At 42.9% G+C, this 25,344-nt stretch overlaps 1 protein-coding gene across 1 annotated transcript in view; it reads left to right on the plus strand.

Moving 5' to 3' along the window:
* The window catches only part of LOC121920604 (dynamin-2-like), an 84,308-nt gene that overhangs the window by 5,100 nt on the left and 53,864 nt on the right, over nt 1–25,344 (plus strand). The window contains 6 exon segments of the mRNA XM_042447733.1: nt 8,186–8,259; nt 12,926–13,075; nt 13,518–13,721; nt 14,677–14,775; nt 15,820–15,980; nt 23,342–23,484. Of these exon segments, the coding sequence (XP_042303667.1) occupies nt 8,186–8,259; nt 12,926–13,075; nt 13,518–13,721; nt 14,677–14,775; nt 15,820–15,980; nt 23,342–23,484 (831 nt within the window).

Consider the following 25,344-nt stretch of genomic DNA (forward strand, 5'->3'; position numbering starts at 1 on the left):
AAGCAACGGAGTTCATCTGTGGCAAAGCTTCCGGATCTTAGATGCATGTAACATTTAAATCATCCACATACCTCCAAAGAGACCTAACAGCCATTATGTTGGCAGCTTAACAGCCTGAGAAGTTTTTTTGTTTTTTAAAACTGATGTTGAGGTGGTATACCCGAGTTTTGGTGCGGATAGGTGCCATACAGAGTCATGTAAGCCTTATCATACAGATTTTTTGGGGGATAATGAATGGAACGTAATGTTGGCATTTATTGTTGGGCCAGAATTGGATGGGGATTTTTTTTCCCCTTGTGGCAGAAAAGCCCCTGTTTTGTGTTTTTGGCTTTCCTGAACCTGTTGTTTTTTTTGTCCATTGTGAGTTATAATATATATTTTGGCTTGATTTTTTGGTTGTAAAGCTGTTTGTTTTGTCTTTTGGCCTTAATGTTTTACCTTGTAATAAGCGATTGATTTTGATTTATTTAAATTTTGGATTTATGAGAACTTGAGCCAAGGGTATAGAAAATGTTTTGAACTATTCTGATTCTCATCATCCATTTTAAAATGGTGTAAAATAATCTGTGGTCATCATTTTCATTTCCTTAAGTATGCACGGTATCCTTTCTTTGCCACTTTCCCCTGTGACTTCCCCTCAACTGTCATTCCATGTCGTAAGGTTTTCTGCTGTATGGTGTTACACACATGCAGTGTTCCCTCCAATTGAGGCATTATACAGTAAATCTGGGTGTAATTACGGCACTAGGTGAGAAAAATGCACATTGCCTGGGCAATTTAATGCTATGCCATTTTCCATGTCATTTAGAATGATACCATCATGTTTCATAATCTACACAGTCGAAACGTTACTTAATCTTTAAAGCACAAGGTGAAAGTTTATTCGATAATCTGTTGTTGCATTCCCGCAAACACAATAGTTTATAAATCTTAATATTCCCTCAAAGCACTTTTGATGTTTAAAATGTTCCCCTTCCCCACAATTCTTGCCATAGGCAGACTTTCTGCTTTCTGCACTTCTCCATCAGTGCAGGGGCGATTCATGTTCCAAGCAGTGTTCAGCAGCAGACATTTGATTTTTCATTTTCAAACTCTGAACACATACCTCCTCCACAAAATAACTTCACCTTCACTCCATTTTTTTCCTGCCAGTCTCTCTTCCTTATAGCAAGTCCATTAGCTTTTTATATTAAGCAAACAAACATTTTTGAGGACAGGAAATGAGAAACAAAACAAAGAAGGTAGGTAAGTGCATATTCAACTGTGGAAAGAAAGATGTGGGAGTGAGGGAGTGACTGGAGAAGACACTACTGAGGAGTTTCAGGGAAATTGGAAATTGAGATTGAGGATAAGTGAAAGAAGATTTAAAAATACCAGTGCCTGCTTCCCATTCTGCTGATTTGTAAACTGCATGGTGTTGCAGGACATACAGCAGCTAAGTTGCTCTGATATCCTATTTTAGATGCTAATAAGTAAAATAATTGTGGTTCTTTTTTTTTTTAAAGTGCAAAATGCTGTGTATTCTCCTACTGTAGATTGTACTGTGGTCCTCCACATTTACTGGGATTAGGGATGGAGAAAAAATTGCAAATTAAAAAACAACAACATTATTTTTACCTGACAGAAATCTTCAGGTCATCCGGTGCAACTCTGTTGGCCAGACATTGACCATAGAATTATGTTGGAGGACCTACAAATGCCTAGGAATGCCTAGGTTCTCTAGCACAACTCTCTGGTCCAGAACCAGCAAAATTGTGTTGAAGGATCTAGAGATGCCTAGAGAGCATAATAATCAAATCCACAAAAGTCAAAGCCAACTGTACTGTAATGTTGGTCATCAGAATTTCTCTCTTGCTTTTGGCAGTTGTTTCACAAGACAACATTGTGTTATAGTGGTGAGTAGGAGACTGTAGTTATTTCAGACAGAAACAGTCTTTTTACTGGTTTGGTTATGTCTGGTTTCTCTCCTTCGTACTTCACAGAGTTCTTCTGTGGATGGTCTTGCTTTTCTGTGAAATAGACAGAAGGTGACAACAAACGTACTAAAAAACGCGACAAACTGATTAAAGTCTTGTCACAAGTGTGTTATACCTACAAAATAATCTTTGATCCCTCTCTTGAATGTGTTGAGATCAAGATTCTTCCAGGCAGATACATAACTCAAAGACAGTGGTTTGTTCAGATTCAGAAATTGAATTTTGATCAAAGTCAGTAAAGGATGTTGAATTTCTCAAAATGTCTGTACTGCTACATAATGGAAAAACTTTTAAGTACTATAAAAGCTCAGCCAATTATAGTCCAAAATAAAAAGTTTTACCTTTGCTAGAGGCAGAAACTTGAAAGACAGAGACACCTGGATCCCAAGAGGAGTTGCAGTTGGCACTCCACATTTGTGGCTTTGACTTTTAAGGCTTTGATTATTTGTGGTTTTGATTAATATGTTGTCTCTAGGAATCTTTAAGTCCTCCAGCGCAATTCTGCTTGAAGGTGACCATAGAGTTGTGCTGGAGAACCTAGACATTCCTAGAGAAAACACTTCTCTGGCATTTGTAGGTCCTCCAGCATGATCCTGTGATCAACCTCAGGCAGACGTTAACCATAGAGTTGCACTGGAGGACCTGGAGATTCCTAGAAGAGTGGTTTTTTATTTGCTGTTTTTCCATATTCACGGGGGTCCTTCAACCCAAACCCCAGTGAATGTGGAAGGACTGTATTTTAGTGCTGTTAATGGAGTTTAAATTTTACTGTCCCCTTCTCCATATGACCAAGATGGGGATTGGCCTCTGGCTGCATTGAGATCCCCCCCCAAACCAACTGAACAACAGAAATACTATCATATACAAAATGTAGGCCTGTACTCTACCACTGTCACTTTCCATCCCCTGTTTAATTTTTTAACATCCTTTGCCTGATGAAGAAGCCAGCGGTGCTTCAGAAGTTGTGCCATGTGTTTTGTGCATTTTGGCCTATAAAGTTGCTGCTCTTTTGTGGATTTTGGATTCCAGTGGAATGCAAAATGCATCCTGCTACAGTGTACATTGTGAGACAGGATATTCTATTCCTCCTCTCTCTCCTCTTCCCTCCAACAGTCAGTGTCCTTAAAATGCTAAATTATTTCCTCTGTTTCAAGGTCCCCTTCTTAAGATGGAGTGCTAGCATGGCGTAGTGGCTTCATTGCTGGACTATGACTCTGGAGACCAGGGTTCGAACTTCTGTAGAATTTTTTTTTATTTTAATTAGAAATTTTTATTACATATATACAGTAAATAAAACAAAAAGAAATACATTAATAATATTCTTGCTATATTTCTGACTTCCTTTGGCCTACTGGTCTATTCTTCGATGTTTCCATTTCCCCCTCCAGAACCGATGACACAACTGCTCCTATATTTATTACCACTCTCCCTTCTTATATAGCGACTACGGTTAGAAATTATTCCTCTATTCCTGTGTATAAAATTCTAACCCATCTCACCCTAATAACTAATTCTTCTTAGTTATTTTTTATGCAGTCTATATTTCCATAACTTTGATTATATCTTCTCCGTTTCTATCTTATTTAACTAAACAGAAATCATCCTTCCAATCTACCCTCCTATCTCTGAAACTAACATTAAAATTTTATGTTTGAGTTCATGAGACACTGTGGGGTAACTTTATGTCTGGTTTTTCCATCCTCTCTTTGCAGAATAACCTTAATGGTTTCCACATTTCCTCATTTAATTCTGTTTGAATTTCTGTAGAATTACTCAGCCATGGAAACCCATTTGGTGACCTTGGGCAAATCACACACTCTCAGCCTCAGAGGATGGTAATTGCAAACCCCCTCTGAAGAAACTTGCCAAGAAAACCCTATGATAGATTCGCCTTAGGGTCGGCATAAGTTGGATAGGACTTGAAGGCGCACAGCAACAACCACCTCAAGATAGTTTCTCCAAAAGCTTTCTGGCCATTCGCAAACCATCTCTCTCTTGTGCGTGGATGGTGCCATTTTTTGCTACCTAAAGATCCATCTGCAGAGACTGCTGCTGGCAGATAGGGCCAGTCCCCTCCTATTTGGTGCTCTGAGCGAGATAAGTGAGCTTGAAGACTAGATGCTGGTGCTTTTGCTGTTTCTGTTCATTGCGAGAATTGGGTTCCAGGCTACATACAGCTTTGTTTATCATGTTTGCACAGTGGGTGTTTTCCTTCTATCTCCATGAAGTAGCCACTTTGCAGTATGCCTTGAAGCTTTCTTTAATAGAGACTGTCTCTCTGTGTTCTCATGTGTGCGGCCATTGACCGTGGTTGCAGTAGTCTGCCAGTTGGGTTGTAAAGCTTTATTGTTTTGGCATTCTGTAATGGAGAAATCTGGTCCTCTTCTGCTGATTCACTGTGGTCACACTTCCTGTCTTGTAATGTCACTGTTTGCTGAAAAGCTCTATTGCCTTTGCTGTTGCTTCATCACATGCTTTCTGTAGAATGAGAGTGCTTCATGCATTGAGCATACATTTGTTAGACTGTAGTTTACTTTTTTCCCATAATGATTTTTAAAAATCAGTTCAGTCCTGATTTATTATTTTTACCGCTCAAGAGTGGAAAAGGGTATTTGGGAAACCTATCTCAGTATTAACTTCTGGTAATGATGGGGATTGAGGCTGGTTGAGTGCCTCACTCGGAGCCAAAGAGTGTGTACAAAAGAACTGATCATTGGCATCTTTGTGGAGAGAGATATATATTCTAACTCTGGTTTCTATTCCCCTTTTGATAGTGTTTCATTTGGTGAAGTAATTGTACATGTTGGAAATCCAACATGTTTTTTTTCAAAATGTGTGAATGTAAAGTAGAGCCACAGATTTTAACTGTGACACATATGATAATGGACCTCTTTTTTAGAACTTGTCTTTATAATAATAGCCCTAACCCCTTAATGACAAACCACAAGGAAACTAACAGAAATGTAAAATGTCATTCAGACGTTGGTTTTTTTAGTGGAACGATACAAATGACTTCACTCATGCATTGTGGGCTTGTTATTCACACTATGGATCTGCATCTATGTGCATCTCTGGAATTTCAGTTGCTCACACATGCCAACTGTTGAATAAACATGAAGTTGACAATGCACATGCATTTAAAACTCATTCAAGGCATGCAGAATTTAATCCTGATTTATCCCAGGTATACTCATATCAATTATTCACACTGCCAACAATGCAAATCTTTTTTAAAAACTGGGGGGGGGGGGGGAGACCTGGTGTTGCTTCTCCCAGGTTAAGTGGGCTTTTTGGCAGCGCCCCCCCCCCCCCAAAAAAATGAATCTGGCATGTTTGAGATGCATGTGAATTACAGATAGGGTTGCCATAACTGTCAACCCCCAAACCGGGACAAATGTAGGACAAAATTTAACCCCAAATGTAGGACATATTTTTAAAATGGAGGACACACAGAAAAAATTAATAATTTAAAAGGCATTAATATAAACACATGTTTCTTAGGCATGCTCAAAATGGAAGACATTTTGGCATTATTCCTAGACAGATGGCAGAAATGTACTTCCCTTTCTGGCCCCAATTCCAAAACACACACAATAGCACACTTGGGCATAGAATATGGCTTAATTTAACATGGCTTCTTGCATATTTCAGAGGCTGATTGCATAACCAAACCCTTTGGGTCTCACACTGAACATGGGTGAACATGGCTATACATATTTAACATGTCAAGGTGGTTTAACAAGATGTGGATTTGCCCTCGGCCTCAGGTTTCTTGCACCAAGTGTACTTCTCAGAAATGTGTACTTGGTCAAGGGACTTTGATTTTTCTTCACTGCTCATGAGTTTGTAAAACTCAGAGAAACTTACATTGGCCATGCCTCAGAGAGTATCAATATCACCACCATCATCATCACCATCATTGTCACAACAAGGCAGACTTGTTAGCATTAAAAGCACAAAAAATACACAGAAAAGGCACTTTGGAAAGTCACACTGTCTCACCTCCTCCTCTTCTTCCCCCCTCCTCCTTTTCTTCTTTTTCCTCCTTGGCGCCATGTGGTGCGAGGAAAGAGCCCTTTCCCCTCCCTCTGGCCCAGAGTCCTCCTCCGCTCCGCCTCCTCCTCCTCCATGGCTCCGCCTCCTCCTTGATGGTGGCCAATGGCAGACTGGGGTGGGAAACAGCCCCGCCCCTGTTGTACTGCCATTGACCAGCCAGAGGCCTCAAGGGGAGGAGCTCCCATTTTAGGCTTGCGCATGGGCACGCAAGCGCAGTGGCCGAAAGCTTCTGCCAGCTGCGGCCCGGGCAACTGCCTGGTGTGGTCACACAGAGGGGAGCGCGCGTGGAGGTGGAGGTGGGTGGCTGGTCGGCCACGGTGATGGGTGGGTGGGTGAGGAGGCTGGGGAGGAGGTGGAGGTGGGTGGCCAGCCAGCAGCGGCAATGGGTTGGTGGGGAAGAGGCAGAGGAGGGTGGTTGGCCGGCCTGGCCCCCAGGGGCTGGGCCGAAAACCGTGGATTAGTAGTAACTGGGCCGGGACCGGGCCGGGACCACCAAAACCGTGCATGTCCCGCCTGCAGGCAGGATATGGCATGCATAACTACAGAGATTCAACTCAGATTCACCCTGGATTATTTTCAACATCTGAATAACCCTGAGACACCTGTCACCTTTATCTTGCAGTACAAAGATCTGTTCTAATCTCTCTTTTGCTCTCTCTCTCTCCTGATTTCCAGAGGGTTAAAAAAAGCAACTATCTTGTACTATAGCTGCCAGAAATATTCAGGAGTAGCTGTGTTGGCCACATAACAAAATCCCAAATCTACTAGTAGCCATACTTTGTTAGGGCCAGCTCCAAAGCGTGAAATAGCTTATGCAGGCTTTCCAAGTATCACTGGATTCTTTATTAGGCAAAGATATTTAAAATAATGCAGAAGGATGGTGGTGATGTTAGAGTTACAGGACTACATTCTATCTGAGATGTTGCTAGTTAAGGGATTTCAGTGTATCATTATTGTTGTTGTTGTTGTTATTATTAATAATAATAATAATAATAATAATAATATCTCACTCACTTACCAGAACTGGGACTCAAACCGGCTCAGCAATATTAAAGGAACAATACAATTAGTGTACGCAGAAGCCATTTCCTTTATTGGTTTCTGCGTACACATAAAAAAAGGACTAGAGACAAAGAGCAGTAAAAGACAGGTAGCATGATGTAGTGGTTTGAATGTTAGACGGGACTCTGGAGAACAGGGTTTGAATCCCAGTTTGGCCATGGACACCCACTGAGTGACCTTGGGTGAGTCACACTCTCTCAGCCTCAGGGGAAAGCAACGGCAACCCCCCCCCCCCTCTGAAGAAACTTGCAAAGAAGACTTGAAGGCACACAACATCGACAATAATAAAATTTCAACTCTTGGATCCGCCTAAGAGATTTTAAGAATGGGAAAGGTAATGGGAAAACTGACATGGCCCTAAATTTCGTTGTGTTTCGTCAACTGGGAAGACAGTCATCTTTGAAGCCTTGAGGGAAGTGCTTCTGGGTGAGCCCATAGATCTTAAGAAATGGAATAGATTCTAAGTCTTCCCCTCCCTAAGAGCTACAAACACAGTATTTTAAAATTAGAGAGAATGATGGGGGAGTGTAGATTATAGGTTGTAGTTGGTAAAATAATTAGAATTTTAAAATTATTAAGGCTTGAAATCAACATCCAGCTCCACATCTGTGTCCATAAAAGCTCTTTAAACATCTGAGACTCAGTTTGTTCTGTCAGAATAGGGGAGCAGCAGGTCCATCAGCCCTTATTAATATTAACTGTTTTAACTACAACAAAAGCAAATAAAGGGAGAGGCTGTGATAAAAATTGAAAATTGTTAAAATGTTTAATTTTTTTCATTCCAGTGCATCATAAAATGGTGCAATTTTCTGTACTGGATTGGATGGCCTTTGTGGTTTCCCCCAACTCTATGACTATAGTTTACACAATGATTTTCCTTTTGACTTCCTTTCGGTGTTCTCACAAAACGTTTGAACTTTATCATTTATGTGGCCATTTCACACTGTGGAACTCAGATTCTGGGGATAGTATGTTCTCTGCCTAGTTCTGATATATCAAGTAGATAATAGGATATAAAATATTTTTAAATGCTCTTAATTGTGATACTTCAAGTCATTGAAGTAATATGATCTTATAAAAATATTTTACAGAGATTTCCTGCCCCGTGGCTCTGGAATTGTTACAAGACGACCCCTTATCCTTCAGCTTATTTTCTCTAAAACAGGTATGTGGTTGTTTCATTGTATATAAGAGTGTCCCAAATCTTTGTTCATGCAGCACTGTAGTTATGCACCGTTTCTTCTTGAAGAGTGACTTTTCAAAAAATGAGGAATTCCTATTTGCTCTAACTGACTGAGTTTTTTTTAATATTCCAAATAATTCCATGATGTTTGCAAATTAGCACATTCGCAAATAAATTATTATGATTAGATGTAATAGATTAGAAGTACTGTAAAAGAAATGTACTTCTTCTACTCCAATTATTGCTTGCCTAAGGTGGAGTAGGTTGTTTTAAAAATGCACTATTTGATTCAGAATTGTATAAAAATATATTGGAGAGTATATCAAATTAACCTCATATTCAGTGAGTTGCTAAACTTCATTCCTGTTTTGATTTACTGCTTAGGTAACAAAATTAAACAGACCAACTGATTTCCTTGTATTTGAATTCAGGTTGCACGCTATCAGTTCTTTACAAGGACAAGTATCAAAATACATACAGTTAGTCACTCCATCTCAATCATTAAATCTCAAGCTAAAAAGGAAGAAAAAAAATACAACACTTCTCGAAGCATTCAGGTCTGAACTTTGTTGATAGCTAGAGAGAAGGAGGCAACTGTTGACAGTGTGCCGTATATACTCAACTTTAAGTTGACCTTGTTTAAGTCGAGGACAGGTTTAAGGACCAAAATTATGGATTTTGATATGACCCGTGGATAAGTCGAGGGTAAAACTTAGGTTCATTTACAAAGGATGTAAAGGAAAAAGCAGAGGAAAACAATGCCAATGGATTTACAAAATTCCAGCAGGCATGACTGTACTCACGCTAAACGAAGGCTAGATGGATGAGAGAGTAGAGGAGGGTCAGTGATTCTAGGACAGATTACGCTCTTGCCTTTCATCAGGGTGTGGTTCCTTTTTAAATAAAAGTTAAAGTACAGTACTTATATTGACTCATGGATAAGTTGACTCAGGTCAATTTTTAACTAATTTTTTTAAGACTTATACGTGAGTATGCACAGTAGTTGATAATCTCTGGATCTGTGCTCTAAGTGGTTGGTGGTGTCAGGTGGGTACTCCCATTTGGTCTTAAGGTAGTGATGTTACATTGGAGAGAAAGTGCTATCTGAAATGTTCCTCTTTTCCCTTTGTTATGATCGTCACTGTAAAAACCTTAAATGTATGAACGGCTGTTTTGTTTTATTTTTATTACAGTCGGCCCTTCTTATACACGGATTTTTTTATACACGGATTCAAGCATACACGGTTTGAAAATGTTCAAAAAAAGTATAAATTTCAAATATCACACCTTGATTTTCCACTTTTTATAAGGGAGACCATTTTGCTATGTCATTATATTTAATGGGACTTGAGCATACACGGATTTTGTTATACATGGGAGATCTTGGAACCAAACCCCAGCGTATAACAAGGGTCCACTGTATTTTTAAGCCATTGCGCACCAGAGAAGTATCACATGTGCGTGTAGTTGATATAAGCAGGTAAACTGAATCCTATAGGACACATACACATGGAAATAATGAGTTTAAATTAGTGTTTTACTTTCTTAAAACTTGAGAGAGGTTGGAAGATGGGATTTCTTCCCTGTGGGTGTTCACTGAGACCAAGGTTGCAGTTTGTGCCTCTCTCAGGCATATTTAGAATAGAACCAACTAGCAAGAAAGGATAGGGATTCTATTCCAGTGGAGTGGGGCCTTCCATTCTTATCCAGTTTGCTTCCAGAACTAGGCAACCTTACTATCTTCACTAAAAAGACTGTGTTGGCTATATGGATTTTTAATAGTTTTTCACTTCCATAGTTTGAACTACAGTTGGCCCTTCGTTTCTGGACTCACCCACCCCATCCCTTGCAAAAAAGGAGGCTTGCACATGTCCAAGCCCCATAGGCTTGAATGGAGCATGCACTGCTGAGGTCGTCACTGTTAGAAAAATCTTTGTTATGGGTGATGTCTCTTGCCCTCGTAGCCCCGAAAACTAACAGCTACAAGTACTGTATATCACATCCTTCTCTTTCAGAGTCCATGCTCAACAAAAAACAACAACAACTTCTGAACAGTCCTTCGTTCTCTCATCAGGAAAACATTCCCATGATGTAGTCCAGCCTCTTCCCACATCGGAACCAATCACAGTACAAACAACAAACATGTCATGTTTACATTTTGTCTCGGCCATTTGCCTTGAACGTTCTGTTTTCAAACCTAGACTTCCTGGCCTTCAACAGGAACCAATTTTTTACTTTAGCAAACCATTGCCACATCTGAACATTTTAAATACAAAATACAAATATACATTAACAGTCCCTCCTTGAGTATTCAAGGTCACAGGCCCCAGGGCCGAAATGTATTTAGATTTGAACCAAGCAAGAATAATGAACTTCCTGTTAAAGCATAAGGTGTAGACCGTTGAAGTTTTCTCATTAGTAAAGATGTCCTACTGCCCTACTGACTGTTTAGAGGGCTAGGAGATGCTTGGTTAGTGTATCTTTCCCTAGAATCAGATAGTTGGAAGAGACTCCAAGGAGCCATCCAGTCCAACCCCATTCTGCCATGCTGGAACTCACAATCAAAGCACCCCTGACAGATGGCCATCCAGCCTCTGTTTAAAGCTCTCCAGAGAAGGAGACTCCTTCCAAGGGATTGTGTTCCACTGTCGAACAGCCCTTACTGTCAGGAAGTTCCTCCTAATGTTGAAGTGGAATCTCTTTTCCTGGAGCTTGCATCCATTGCTCTGGGTCCTAGTTTCTGGAGCAGCAGAAAACAACAAGCTTGTTCCCTCCTCAGTATGACATCCCTTCAAATACTTAAACAGGGCTATCATATCACCTCTTAACCATCTCTTTGCCAGGCTAAACATCCCCAGCTCCACAAGTCTTTCCTCATATAGCATGGTTTCCAGATCCTTCAACAATTTGGTTGCCTTCCTCTAAACAACCTAGTGTTGTCTCCTGTTTGAAATAGAGGTTTGGCAGCTTGGCTCCCACTGGAATTTAAAGGAGTACGGGAGATTGGTACGGAGTTTTTCCCTTTTATCTCAGCCTGTTAGGTTCCTGACCTCTTCTAATGGGAGCTAGTGAACGTTTAAAATAGGTGTGGGAAACTATGTGGAAACTAGGGTCCAATTCCCCTCTCAGACCATGCCATGCCACGCCACCCCAACCCCCATTATACACCCAAATACCTCTGTTTTCCTCTGCAGGTCTTCTCGAAATGACGGGTAGTCAGAAAAGAGACACAGTTACTTTGTCTACATAGAGCAAGAAACAAAGCCAAGCTTAATTGTCTACAAGAACTCATGATTGCTTACATAGGCCCAGCCAAAATTTATTCACCTCCTTATCTACCCAAATGCGAGTAGATAAATAGGTACCACTTCAGTGGGAAGGTAACAGCGTTTGGTGCTGTCATGCTGGCCACATGAACACAGAGTTGTCTTTGACAATGCTGGTTCTTTGGCTTAGAAACGGAGACGAGGACCAATATTCATGGCAAGAGAAAACCTTTAGTTACATTTAGCATAGTTAACTTATCCATTTCTAGTTTCTCAAATACTTTAGCTATCCAATCTTCTACAATTTCCCACAGCTGTGCTTAAAGGAATCTTACTGTATAATAATAAAATCTTATATAATAATAAAATGTGTAATAAAATCTTTTTGTGTTGATGTTTTTTGTGAGCATCAAATATTCCTTATAGAAAAAAATTGATTTAAGAGGGATTTTGTATTTAAGTATTTCTGAATCATCCCCCTGTTTTTGTTTCCAGTATCTTCTTCCTTTGTCGCAAGTCCACTGAAAGCAATAGAATGAACCTTCTTCCTGTTTACACTTCCAACATAAATTATTACAACCTTTATACAATTTTGATAGTTTTGCAAAGTGTTAAGTACCACCTGTACCTAATTTTGTAGAAACTTTAATTTAAATCATAAGAGTAAATTTCATTTCCTCCTGCTACATTTTCCATGTTTTTCCAAATCAATATTATAACCCAATTTTTGTGCCCACTTTACCATACAGTCCTTAATTTCTTTATCTTCCATCTCATACCTCAGTAATAATTTCATACATTTTGTCAGTCAGATGTTTATCGTTTGTACAAAGTTGTCCCTCAAATCCTGTTTTCTTGCATTCAAATCCACATATTTCTTGTCTAATATCTTTTAACTGTCTATAGTAGTACCATTGAGTTTCAAAACCTGCCATATTTTCTTCTGATTTAAATCTAGGGGTGCATTTGTACTGTAGAAATAATCCAGTTTGACAAGTGTTGTAGCTCCATCCTATGGAATCCTGAGATTTGGCATTTGACAAGTCTTTAGTCTTCTCTGTCAGAGGTCTGGTGCCTCACAAAACTACAAATCCTTTGATTCTGTAGGCCAGAGTCATGGCAATTAAAGCACTGTCAAACTGCACTATTGCTACAGTGTAGATGCACACTATACTGATCATTTTGTAACACTAACAAATCATTGTATGTCATCCATTTTTCACCGTCATCTTTATGTATCTTATGAAAGGCTTCCTGCCTGGAGATCCATAATGATAACTTCTGGTATACTCTGCATTTATATTTATTCCAAGTTCTTAAACTGGAGCATATTGTGTAATGACCAAATACACAAAATGTTGTTTTGTTTGTTTTTTCTTCAGAATATGCAGAATTTTTGCACTGCAAGTCGAAGAAATTTACAGATTTTGATGAAGTCCGGCAAGAGATTGAAGCAGAAACGGACAGGATCACAGGAACAAATAAAGGCATTTCTCCCATTCCCATTAACCTGAGGGTGTATTCACCGCATGGTAGGTATGCTTTTGTGCTTCTGGGGGAACTCCCTAAAAGTGGGTGTTACTGATTACATACATAGATATGAGAACTGTTGGGACTACTGAAAGTGCACTAGGGTAGAAACAGGGAACATTACAACATTTCCCTTTGGGAAAATGTGAGGTGCTGAGATGGCATGCTCCTGTAACTCTTTGGAAATAAAATCATCACAACTATGACTTGTAAAATACAAAAGTAGAAAGGTCAAGACTTTTTAAAAAATAATTTTAATGGAACTTTATGATAAGGAACCCACTTGAAATTCTTGTTTGTTTCTTATGTGTTACAGAAAATGTAAACTATTATTTAAGTATGCAGGTTGAGTCACTCTAATAGCTGAGAGTTGTCCATCCATTGTGTGGTAAGCTTTTGCAAAACTGTGTCTTATCTAGTTATTTTATTTTATTTTATGTGCAGTATTGAATCTGACTTTGATTGACCTTCCGGGTATCACTAAGGTGCCAGTGGGTGACCAACCCCAAGACATTGAGTACCAAATCAAAGATATGATCCTTCAATTCATTAGCAGAGAGAGCAGCTTGATTCTTGCTGTGACTCCAGCCAACATGGATTTGGCCAACTCAGATGCTCTCAAAATGGCCAAAGAAGTTGACCCTCAAGGTAAAGTGGTGTGTTGTCCTTTTTTACTTTCACCTTCTGAGCTGATAAATGGATACAGTCCCATGACAGTGTAAGGTGGGATTCTGAAATAAAACTCTGATTTGCTCTTTTGACAACAGGGAGCCCTGTCTAAAGCAGAATATATCAATATTAAAATGTTTTTTGGGTTTTTCGGGCTATGAGGTCATGTTCTAGAAGAGTTTATTCCCTTCCATAGCTGATGGCAAATGTAAGGAATAAACTCTTCTAGAACACGGCCTCATAGCCTGGAAAGCCCACAGAAAACTATGGATGCTAGCCATGAAACCCTTCGACTTCACAATATTAAAATGCCTAATTCAATGGAGATCCTGATCTTTAAAAATAATTTCCTATTTGGGGACTGGAAGAAGGACGGTGGTTTCTGGAATCAGGCTGGAAGAACATAATGGAAAAAGTCATAACATTAAGACAACATAACTTTCAAGTGCAGTGCAGAATAAAACTGAGTAATTTCTACCCTCAGTTTTAGTAATTTTTAATTCTATTCTGTGTTACACTGTAATGTCAAGGATCTGGAGTTTGATAAAATATATAAACTAATGGCCTAATGACCCTGAGAAGCCTAGAAATATGAAGGTAATATAGCATAGTATATTGTCATTTATTATATTGCCTCTATCACTGTATTGCATGCCATGAATACCTTGCATACATGGTAATGTTACTTTTTTTGAGGCAAAACTACCAGCTAAATAATAGCGTGTAGAAGTCATTCATGAAAACATCTTTAATTCATGAGAATGTCAGCTGCTGGTGAAACGTCAGGAATAAACCCTTCCAGAACATGACCTCATAGCCTGAAAAACCCACAAAAAACTATGGATGCCCGCCCTGAAAGCCTTAAACTTCACATCTTTAATTGCTCTCCTACATTTTTGCTTTTCTTTTGATCAGCAGTTCTGTTTCTTCTCAGGCCTACGGACAATTGGTGTGATAACCAAACTGGATCTGATGGATGAAGGCACAGATGCCAGAGATGTCCTTGAGAACAAACTGCTACCTCTGCGGAGAGGTAGAAATCTGATTTTAACTTATGGCCAACAGATATTTTAGAGAATGAACTCAATCTTGTTGAATTCATAGTCTTCTGTAAAGCAGGTGTTTAAGCGACACGCTTGGATGAAGGAAGTATTTGAATTAATTATATGCTCCTAATGATATGTCTCTGTTATCATGCAGTGTACAGTTAATGTGTATGCAGTTGAGTTGTGCCCAGTGATGCTGTAATAAGTGCATGTACTCAGTTCACTTGCTGTTTTCTCCCTGACCCATTCTCATTATGAACTTTGGGGATTTCTAGATATGATGATGCAAGCCGTAGGTGGTTGGAACCACAGATTTTAATATACTTTGTTGGAAACAATCACATTACAGTGCGCCCACATTATATGTGGCTTTGAGTGTACGTGCTCAAGGGAGTGCGCAAGGGGTGGCCCGCACCGCCGCATTCACGATCCCCATTAATTTGAATGGGGCTCAAGCATAGGCAAAATTCGCTTTACGCCGGGGGGGGGGGGGAGAGAACGGATCCCCTGTGTAAGGCAAGGCTCAACTGTATTAGTTTTTAGCTTTATCCTGTTATAGGCTATTTTTGGTAGGCTGCTTTGAATCCTTCAGTCCCTTGCCCATTCTGGGTTGGATTCAACAATGATTTGACCTCCAAACTAAACTTTAGACATTGATGGAACCACATTTAAAAAAACATTCAACTAGTATATATCCTTTAGTTTTCTGTAAATGTTGAATTCCAATATGTTTGTTACTAAGGAAGGCAGTCTGAGAATTTTAACATGAGACCTGGGACCAATGAAAAGAGCCTGAGTTGAATGACCCGAGCTTTGCCCTTCATATAGTTTGAAGTAAAGAAGGAGTGAGAGAATCTTCCCACCTGTGACTTGTCACAATTTTGTAGCAAAAATGAGTTACTTCCCAGTCTCCTGTTCTGTCACAATGGCTTGGTTTCCTGTGCTACCTTGATGTGACCTAGCCCTCCTCTCAAAATTTGCACTGAAGCCCTATAAGACAGAAAATAACATTTGGACCTGTCCATCTGTAGGCTACATTGGAGTTGTGAATCGGAGCCAGAAGGATATTGATGGTAAAAAGGACATCAGGGCAGCCTTGGCAGCTGAACGCAAGTTCTTCCTTTCCCATCCTGCTTACAGACATATGGCAGACCGCATGGGAACACCACACTTGCAGAAAGTCCTCAATCAGGTAGGCTGTTCCTGTGGATGCCTGAATCTTTTTCTTGTCTTTTTCTAACTAGTGATTCTATTCAAGGAGAAAGGAGGGATAAGTAAGATCATAGGGTACTACAACCCTGTGCAGACCGGCCATGACGTGGTGTCCACATGATGCATGCCTCATCTCCGCCGCCAGCTTGCCATGGCGCCACACGCCACTCCACATGGTGTGCAGCGTCACAGCACTCTGGGGCTGCATCCACACAACACATCACCAAAGGAGTGTCCTAAAGCCACTGCGCCATGGCGATTGCACCCTTTCCAGGGACTCTGGAAAGACTCCAGACTCTGCTGCAAGGATTTGGGGGGTTGAGGGATGTGGTGGCTTAGTGATTAAGGTGTGAAGTCTAAAAAGTGGAAGATCAGAAGGTTGGAAGTTCAAGGCCCAAATACTGCATGATGGGGTGAGCTCCTGTCGCTAGTCCCAGCTTCTGCCACCCTAACAGCTCGAAAGCATGCAAATGCAAGTAGATATAGGTACCACTTCGGTGGGAAGGTAACAGTGTTCAGTGCAGTTATGCTGGCCACATGACCACCAGAGTCCTTAGATAGTGCTGGCTTTTCGGCTTAGGAATGGAGATGAGCACTGCCCCCAACAGTCGGTTATGACTAGACATTCATGTCAAGGGATTGCCTTTACCTTTATAATTACCCTAGGGCCTAAAAATCTTAAAGCATTGGTTCTCAACCTTTGTTGGGCTGCAACTCCCATTGGGGATGAAAGTCCCGTCTGTGGCCTCCCTGATCAATTGGGAGGCCAGGAAGGGGTGGGACTTTCGGCCACCTACGAGCTCCAGCAGGCTTTGCAGCTGGAAGTCCCGCCCCTTCCCGCCCTCCCAACCAATTAGGGAGGCCACTGGGGGAGAAGAGGCAGGACTTCCGGCCGCAAAGGCTGCTGGGGCTTGCAGTTCCGTTCCCTTCTCCCTGTGGTTGCCTGGCAGCTGCGGGAAGAAAGGGAGGGGGAGGGAGCCCCGTGCCCGTTCCTTTCTCCCCGCGCTTGCCTGGCAGCCACGAGAAGAAAGTGAGGAGGAATGAGCCCTGCCCCGTCCCTTTCTCCCCATAGTTGCCTGGCAGAAGCGCTGGCACCCGCATGGAGAAGGGAAAGAGGAGACAGACACGTCCCCGTTCCCTTTTCCCCATGCGGTGTCTGCGCCAGCACTGGCACCCAGGGAAGGCAGGTGGGATTCCCAACCTGGTGACCCCCAAGTTGGGAACCCCTGCCTTAAAGGCAACAGATTCTGACTAATCTTGGAAGCTAAGCAGGGCAGCCCTTGTTAGGACTTGGATGAGAGACCACCAATGAATACCAGGTGCTGTAGGCTATATTTCAGAAGAAAGAACTGGCAAAATAACCTATGAGTATTCCTTGCCTCAGCAAACCCTATGCATTCATGTGGTCTCCATAAGTCCAGAGGCGACTTAAAGTCCCATAGTCACACGCACACATGTCTACCTTAAACAGTGCCTTGAAGTTCCAGGTGTTTTAGAGCATGGTAATTTCCCTTCACTCTCTTTCTTTTTCATGGTCTCTGTGAAGCACACAAACGGGTCATTCTGCGCCTGCGCAGCAATTATGAATCCTATTGGAACTGCTAGGGAAGACTTTTGGCAGTAGCTCCGACCACCCTCTATATAGGCAGGATGTCTTCGCACCCTTTCTCAGTTCCTTTTGTCCGCCACATGAGCAGCTTAGGAACCTCGCTTGGAATGGCTCCTTCTTTATACTTTCGTTTCCACTTTTTGACCAAATTTTGGCTCTTGACTTCTCTTTGGATAGTGATTGGGACTTGATTTGGACTCTGGTCAACGGTAATTTTTGGATTGTTTGACCACTCTCTTGTCTCACTGTTCGGTTTTGACAATGTCCTTGCACTCTTTCAAAAGATGCACTGAGTAAAGAGGAAAGATTCCCAGCCAGCACAGACACTCCATGTGCCTCCTTTGCTTGGGTGAGGGTCACAATGTCTCTCTGTGCCCTCATTGCAAGGCCTTTACACTGCAGGCCAGGAAAAACAGAGATGCGCCTTCGTTCTCTGCCCTATGAGCAGATTTTGAGGCCTCCCGCTCCTACTAAGGTCACTGCCAAGGCTCCTACCGCTGAGGGCACATCTTCTGCTGAGGTTCTGCAATCTCTCCCCGCGGAGAAACGCAAACCGGAGGACATGCTCCCTCCCCAAAACACAAAAAATCCTCAGATGGCTTCAAGTCCGACAAGAAGAAGTACAAGTCTTCTAAAGACAAGCCCAAGCATGCTTCTCACCACAAGGAAACGAAACCCCATCCTTCCACCTCCCCAGAGGCCGACAGTCGATCCCGTACCGACCAACCCTTGCCTCCTCCCAACACTGACTCTGTGCGGCCAGCTGCCCGCTCAGCCCACAGCACCTCTTCCATCTTGAGAAGACCTCCGCTCTCCACCTCAAGCCGAGTCTCTCCAATTCTTCAGGGGCTCTCGGAGCTGTACCAACTCTCTGACATGCTTCTCCTCGTCAGCTTCCTGATCCTATCCTCACAGCACCCCACTGCATGCCTGTGGAATGTCTTTCCCAGACTTCTGACCTCGTCCACTTTGATGGAGAACTTGATGATTTGTCTTACAGTCTCCCTGAACCTGCCAGTAGAGACCTCATTTTTGACGACCAGGCTGGGACCTACTACCTCCCCCTCGATCCTTCAGAAGTTCGAGCTGGACGTTATGTCCCCGGTACCAAAGAACCACGGCTTCCATCTCGCATGGCCTCCACTTTGGCTGTAGCCTCTCGGTTCCGTCCTCCATCCACACTGACCAACCGCATCTTCTGTCTCAGATGTCCCTTGTTTCTGCAGTGCACCCACCTGTCCTGACCTCTCCACTTGAAACCCACCCGCAGAACTTCAATTTCATCCGAGTCACCCAACTATAGTGAATCGGACTATTCCCAACTCCATCAGGATTTGGCCCTCACAGCTCTTGGGGCCGCTTTCCCCTTCAACGATATTAAATCCTTCACTGAACAGGTGATCCGCATGAGCAAGGCACTCCGTGTTGACGTTCTCCATACCGAAGAGCTCACCTTCGATACCTCTGGCCTTTTCCACAAGGACACTGATGACAAACTGGATTTCAAAAACAAGATGAGAAATACAGCTCTTGATCCCATAGATGCACTCTTCTGGGGCAGGGTCCCAACACCTCCTTCAATTCTGTTTTTGTGTTCCATGTCCAGGATTGTCAAACGCCATGTCCCAACTCTGCTATCTCAACTCTGTTTCCGTATGGTGACTCTGTCTTCCATCTTGCCTCTTTTACAGGACTCAGACTGGTTTGCCACTGTGGACCTTCGGGATGCTTATTTTCACATCAGCATCCAACAGGACCACCAGAATCTTCTTGCCTTTTCTGTCGGTACCAACTCCTTTTGCTACCATGTTTTGCCCTTCAGACTCTCCACAGCTCCGAGGGTGTTCACCAAGTGCATGGCTGTCGTGGCAGCATTCCTCCGCCAGCAAAACATCATTGTCTTTCCCTACCTTGACAATTGGTTGTTCGTGGCCCTGACCAGATCTACTCTCTCCGACCATCTCAGCTATGCTCTGTCCGTTCTTTGAACCTTGAGGCTTATGCTCAACCCGGAAAAGTCCACTCTCTGTCCCACGCAAAGAGTGAGGTTCAACGGCGCCATATTGGATTCCATGACGTCCACTCTCTGTCCCACACAAAGAGTGAGATTAATTGGCGCCATGTTAGATTCCACGATGTCGAAACCATGACAGGTTCGATAACCTCAGGTCTTCCATCTAAATCTGCCTTGTCTCTCGTCATATCCGGGCGAGGACAGCTCAAGTGGTGCCGGGACACATGGCATCCATAACGTACGTCAGAGCTCCAGACTCCTTCCACGAGTGGGAACTCAATCCTCACGTCGTACGCCATCTGTTCTCCCTTTGAGGAATTCCAGACATCGACCTGTTTGCCGCTCATCTGAACTCTCAATGCAGATGGTTCTGCTCCAGGACTCCCTCCGGCCAGTCACTAGGAGACGCTGTGACGCAGAGAACCCCAACTGACAAAACCAGCGGACACATGGAATGTTCAAAGGTCCCAGCCTACATTCTATTGGCTGGACCTCAGCTGCCTTCTGATTGGTCAGCTGGACTTTTAAAAATTCCGGGCTGACAGTTGGGAGTCAGTTGGAACTGGGACAGTTTAGAACTTCAGTTAGGGTTTAGAACAGGGGTAGGCAACCTTTAATAAATAAATAAAAAATAAGGCCCGCCGCGGCCACTGGAGCCTTCCAGGAGCGCCCCAGCGACCACAACGGGTCTCCTACAGTCCCGCTGCGGCTGCTGTAGCCCTTCTGGAGGGCTCCGGCGACTGCAACAGGCCTCCTACAGGCCCACCGCTGTGTTCTAAAATGGCAGCGAAGTCTCACTCGACCTTTCCCGTCCTGCCCTGCGACGGTCACGCGAGACTTCGGCCTCCATTTTAGAACTCAAAATGGTGCCCAGAGCAGCGCAGAAGCTGTGGCGGGGGCGGCAATCGGCGGCAGGACCGGGCTGGGGCCGGTCCCAAGGCCTCGCTGGGCTGGATCCGGCCTGCGGGCCGTAGGTTGCCGACCCCTGGTTTAGAATGTTGAGAGATGAAGTTGGAATGTTGACAGAGGGGGAGTTGGGATTTGACAGTTGAGGGAACAGTTGAGTCCAAGAGAGGACTGGGTTCCATGAGTTACTGAGGGAATAGTTAGTTGGGGCTTGGAATCCTGAGAGTGAGGGTTCCAGGGATAGAGAAGGACGGTTAGGGGTAGAGTCTGAGTGGGAAAGGGCTCCCTACCGTTTCACTTCCAGGACTCCAGGAAAGGGAGTGGCTGGAGTGTGATATCCTGCGGGATAGTGTTAGATTTGATGACTGTTAGATCTAAGTTTAAGAGAGAAATTTAAGAGAAAGATTGAGTGAATCTTAGTTATAAGAAACTGGTGATTTAGATAGAGATTTATAAACCCAACGGTAACTGTAAAAAAGTAAAGAATACAAATGTAACTAAGAAGTAACACATACCTGAACTAACAGCTGTTTAATGCCACTTCGTTCAAGTAACATCTGTTCAACACTTTGTTTAATAAAGTTAATATTTTGTTTTATCTAAAGGCTGGTCTGCCATATATATTATATCCACGCTACTATATTATATAATACAGTACTGGGAACCTGAGTTTTGACCAGGGTGTTTTCATCAATTATATTTGGTGATAGAGCATAAGGAGTCGTTACATAAATTGGTGGCAGCGATGAGATAATAAAAGTCCCAAGTGCCTGCCACATAAGAAAGGGGATTCGTTACATATTTTGGTGGCAGCAGGGTGGGATAAAACCTCTCAGGTGCCTGCCATCATAGAAAAGGATTGTGGTTTGGAGGTGCATTACATACGCCTTCCTCTTTCACTGGTCGGGCAGCATGTTCTACCTGTTTCCTCCCTTCCCTCTCATCACAAGGGTGATAGCCAAGCTCCGAATGAACCGTTCAAACGCGATTCTGATCACCCCGTGGTGGCTGAGGCATCCGTGGCTCGCCCCTCTCCTCCAACTCTCCAACAACTGCTTTTGGCCCCGTCTCTCTGTCCCAGCCTCCTGACTCTCCACAACAGTCAGGTTCATCACCCAGATATCAAGACTCTCCGCCTCATTGCTTGGAGGATTCTCCCTTGAACCGTTTCTCAGCTCTAGTTTGAAGGGTCATCCTGGCTTCTCATAAGCCTTCTAACCAGCGTTCCTACTCTTTGAAGTGGAAAAAAAAATTGTCCTTCCTGACTGACAAGGGATTGTCCTCCTCAAACATTGAAGTCCCCATTGTCCTCGAGTTCCTGAACTCCATCTCTGGCTCTGGCCTTTCCATCTCCTCCTTGAGATGCTACCTGGCAACCATTTGTGCCCACTTTCAATTTTCTGGTTGCCCGTCCTTTTTTGTTGACCTCTTAGTGAAAAGGTTCTTCAAAGGACTCAAAAACCTCAAGCTCCCAACGGTCGCCCCAGCACCCGCTTGGAACCTTCAACTCATCTTGTCAGCCCTCTCTACGGCTCCCTTAAAACCCCTCGCTTCCTGTGACCTCAGGCTCCTCACTTGGAAGACGGCATTTTAGGTTGCACTGACCTCTGCACGCCGGGCCAGTGAAATCTGTGCCCTCCGAACTGATTCTCCCTACCTCAGATTTTTTAGGGACAAGGTTGTCCTCAGACAAAGAGAGTTTTCCTTTTTGCCAAAGATAGTTTCTATCTTCCATCTCAACCAAGACATTGTTCTTCCAGCGCTTGCTCCGAACCTGACCACCGACACCAAACGTCAGCTCCATTCTCTCGATGTCAGGCAGGCTCTGGCTTTCTACCTTGATAGGACCTTGGTCCTTTTTGTCTGCTACTCCAGCCGTAACCTGGGATTGCCTGTCACCCCTCAATATTTCTCTAAATGGGTGACCTCCACTATCCACTTCTCATATGAACTTTTTGAGAAGACGTCCTCTGCTTGAATTCGAACCCTTTCAATCAGGGCGGTAGCTACTTCCTCTCTCTTCCTCTCCGGCATTCCCTTGGAGGACATTTGTAAGGCTGAGGTATGGTCACAACTGTTTACCTTTATCAAGCACTATAGACTTGATACCAGGCAACGCCACAAAGCAGCCTTTGGCAGAGCTGTTCTTCTTTCCACTGCACATTAAGGTTAGTTGACAAATGTTCAATAATTCATAATCACATGGTTCTCTGGTTTAATAATTGATTTATTGTCAGGACACACCCTTCTTCACAGAGGACTCAGCTTGTCTGTCTAACCCATTTGTGTGCTTCGCAGAGACCACGAAGAAGAAGGACAGGTTGCTTACCTGTAACTGTAGTTCTTTGAGTGGTCATCTGCGAATCCACACAAATCCCACTCATGCTCCCCTCTTTCATGTCATGCGCTTTCTTCCTTGTCTGCTCTTGCGGCAGACTGTTTGAACTGAGAAAGGACGGGAGGACACCGAGCCTATATAGAGGGTGGGCGAAGCTACTGCCAAAAAGTCTTCCCTAGCGGTTCCAGTAGGATCTGAAATTGCTGCGCAGGCGCATAATAACCCATTTGTGTGGATTCGCAGATGACCACTCAAAGAACTACAGTTACAGGTAGGCAACCTGTTGGTCTCCTAAGAGCTCGATGATTACACACCCCTCACCTGTTCGAGAGCAAAAAAGACTAGCAGGAAGCATGGTGGGGGCTCAGTTTTGCTTGAAAGGAAGACCAGTTTGTTCTCTTGGCAATAACTTCACTTTCTTGTTGTGATGCTGATGTAAAATTACTGTTTGTTTCTGTCTTCCTTTCCTCTAAGCAATTAACAAACCATATACGAGAAACACTACCGTCTCTGCGTAGCAAACTCCAGAGTCAGCTGCTGTCCCTAGAAAAAGAGGTGGAAGAATATAAGAATTTTCGCCCTGATGATCCTACACGGAAAACCAAAGCCTTGCTGCAGTAGGTCATATCTATATTGAAATCTGCCTGTTATTTTCACTGTTTCTTTCCTCCATGTGTCATACTTTAGGACAAAGGTGGGGAATCTTTGGCCCTTCAGTTGTTATTAGACTATGCTTCCACTACTCGCCATCATTGATGGACAATGCGACTCATAGTCCAAAATATCTAGAGAGCCCTCAGAAACAAGAAAATGTAGTTTTCTTTGTGACAAACAACCTTTCTATTGTGGCAGGTGCTTGGGACTTTTGTTATCCCACCACGGCCACCACTTTATGTGAAGGTCTCTGCCCACCCTTCACCTTGACACCGGCTCTTTAGATCCTCCTCTCACCTAATTTATGTGAAGGTCCCCAAGATATTCTCCTATGTTGGTCCATTGTTGTTACTGTGTCTTTCTTGGTTACATATATACAGGTTTGTTTTAAATCCCAATTAATAACTCAGCCACACAGGCTATAATATCCCTCAGGAAATCAGGTAACCGAAACCCCTCTTTCAGAGTCTGACTACACTGAGTCTCTCTTTTCTAGACTCCCAAACTAATACTGTCCCTCTCTGGACCTATCAGACCCTTTCTTGGTCTATGATGAACACCCCACTCTAACAAAATGCTGTTCCCTCAGGGACTTCTGGAACCCAGTCCTCTCTTGGACTCTGCTGTTCCCCAACTGAACACCAGCTTCATCCCTCCAGATTCCAAACCCTAACTGACTAAAACCAACTGCTAAGCGGAATCTTCAAACTCCTCAGCCAGCACCTGATTGGCTTAGGGCCTCTGGCTTCTGATTGGCTGGGAAAACCCTATCTCATATCAAACATTATTTGTTCTTACATTATTTGTACAATGCCACTGATGTATATTGTATTTCATAGTGTTTCACAGTATGAACCTCTGTCCTGGAAGAATTCTAAAACATCTACCAGTAAATGGAGAGAGAGAATAAGATAAAGATTGCAAGAGATTTTTTGTTTTAAATTAAGATTGCAAGAGATGGGTGTGAATTAATGCAATGACATTTACTCAGGATTTGTTGGAGTTGTAGGTGGACCTTGTCAAAGTCTTGACGAACAGGAAGATTTTCAGGAGGTTTGTATAGGGAGGGATAGAGATGTAACACGACAGAGATCTTTGAGGCAAAGTTGATATAGGTATGTTGCGGAAAGATAATACACCTCATTTTCATTTATCTTAAGAGAAAGGATAGGTCTTGAAAGTGCATTGTGCATCAAAAAGGTACCTGTGAAAGGAGACACGGTCTAATGTTTATGGCAGTGATGGCGAACCTATGGCACGCATGCCAGAGGTGGCACTCAGAGCCCTCTCTGTGGGCACATGTGCCATCACCCCAGCACAGAGTTTGCCAGAGTTTGTTACTAGAAAGCCAGAGGGACATGGCACTTTGCAATAAATAAGTGGGTTTTGGGTTGCAGTTTGGGCACTCGGCCTCTAAAAGGTTCACCATCACTGGTTTATGGCATAAAGGCAAAGTACTGTCCTGTGCCCTTACAATTGTTAGTAGAGTCTTGTACCTTCCATTTTTGCTTGGAGAATAACTGTACCGCTATGAAGTCTGGGATTCAGATTGGCATCTTAAGCTTCTTTTTCAATATTATTTATGTTATTTATGATTTTGAACTGTGTGCAAAAGTTTGACTGACCACTGGGGAGGGAGGTCTCATCAAAGAGTGTGGCTTTAGGCCTACATATCAGCTGCTAAGTATCTTCTACCCCCTGTGACCTTGCCAGAATGTTTCAGTGTGTTTGAAAGCTAGGTTTTGGAAGTAGATTAACTTTTATTGTGCCACAATGGGAGATTTTTTAATGTAAGCTGTTCAGAGCCCAGAGACTAGTTTTCT

This window comes from Sceloporus undulatus, chromosome 2 (genome assembly GCF_019175285.1).
Source record: "Sceloporus undulatus isolate JIND9_A2432 ecotype Alabama chromosome 2, SceUnd_v1.1, whole genome shotgun sequence".
Lineage (NCBI taxonomy): Eukaryota > Metazoa > Chordata > Lepidosauria > Squamata > Phrynosomatidae > Sceloporus > Sceloporus undulatus.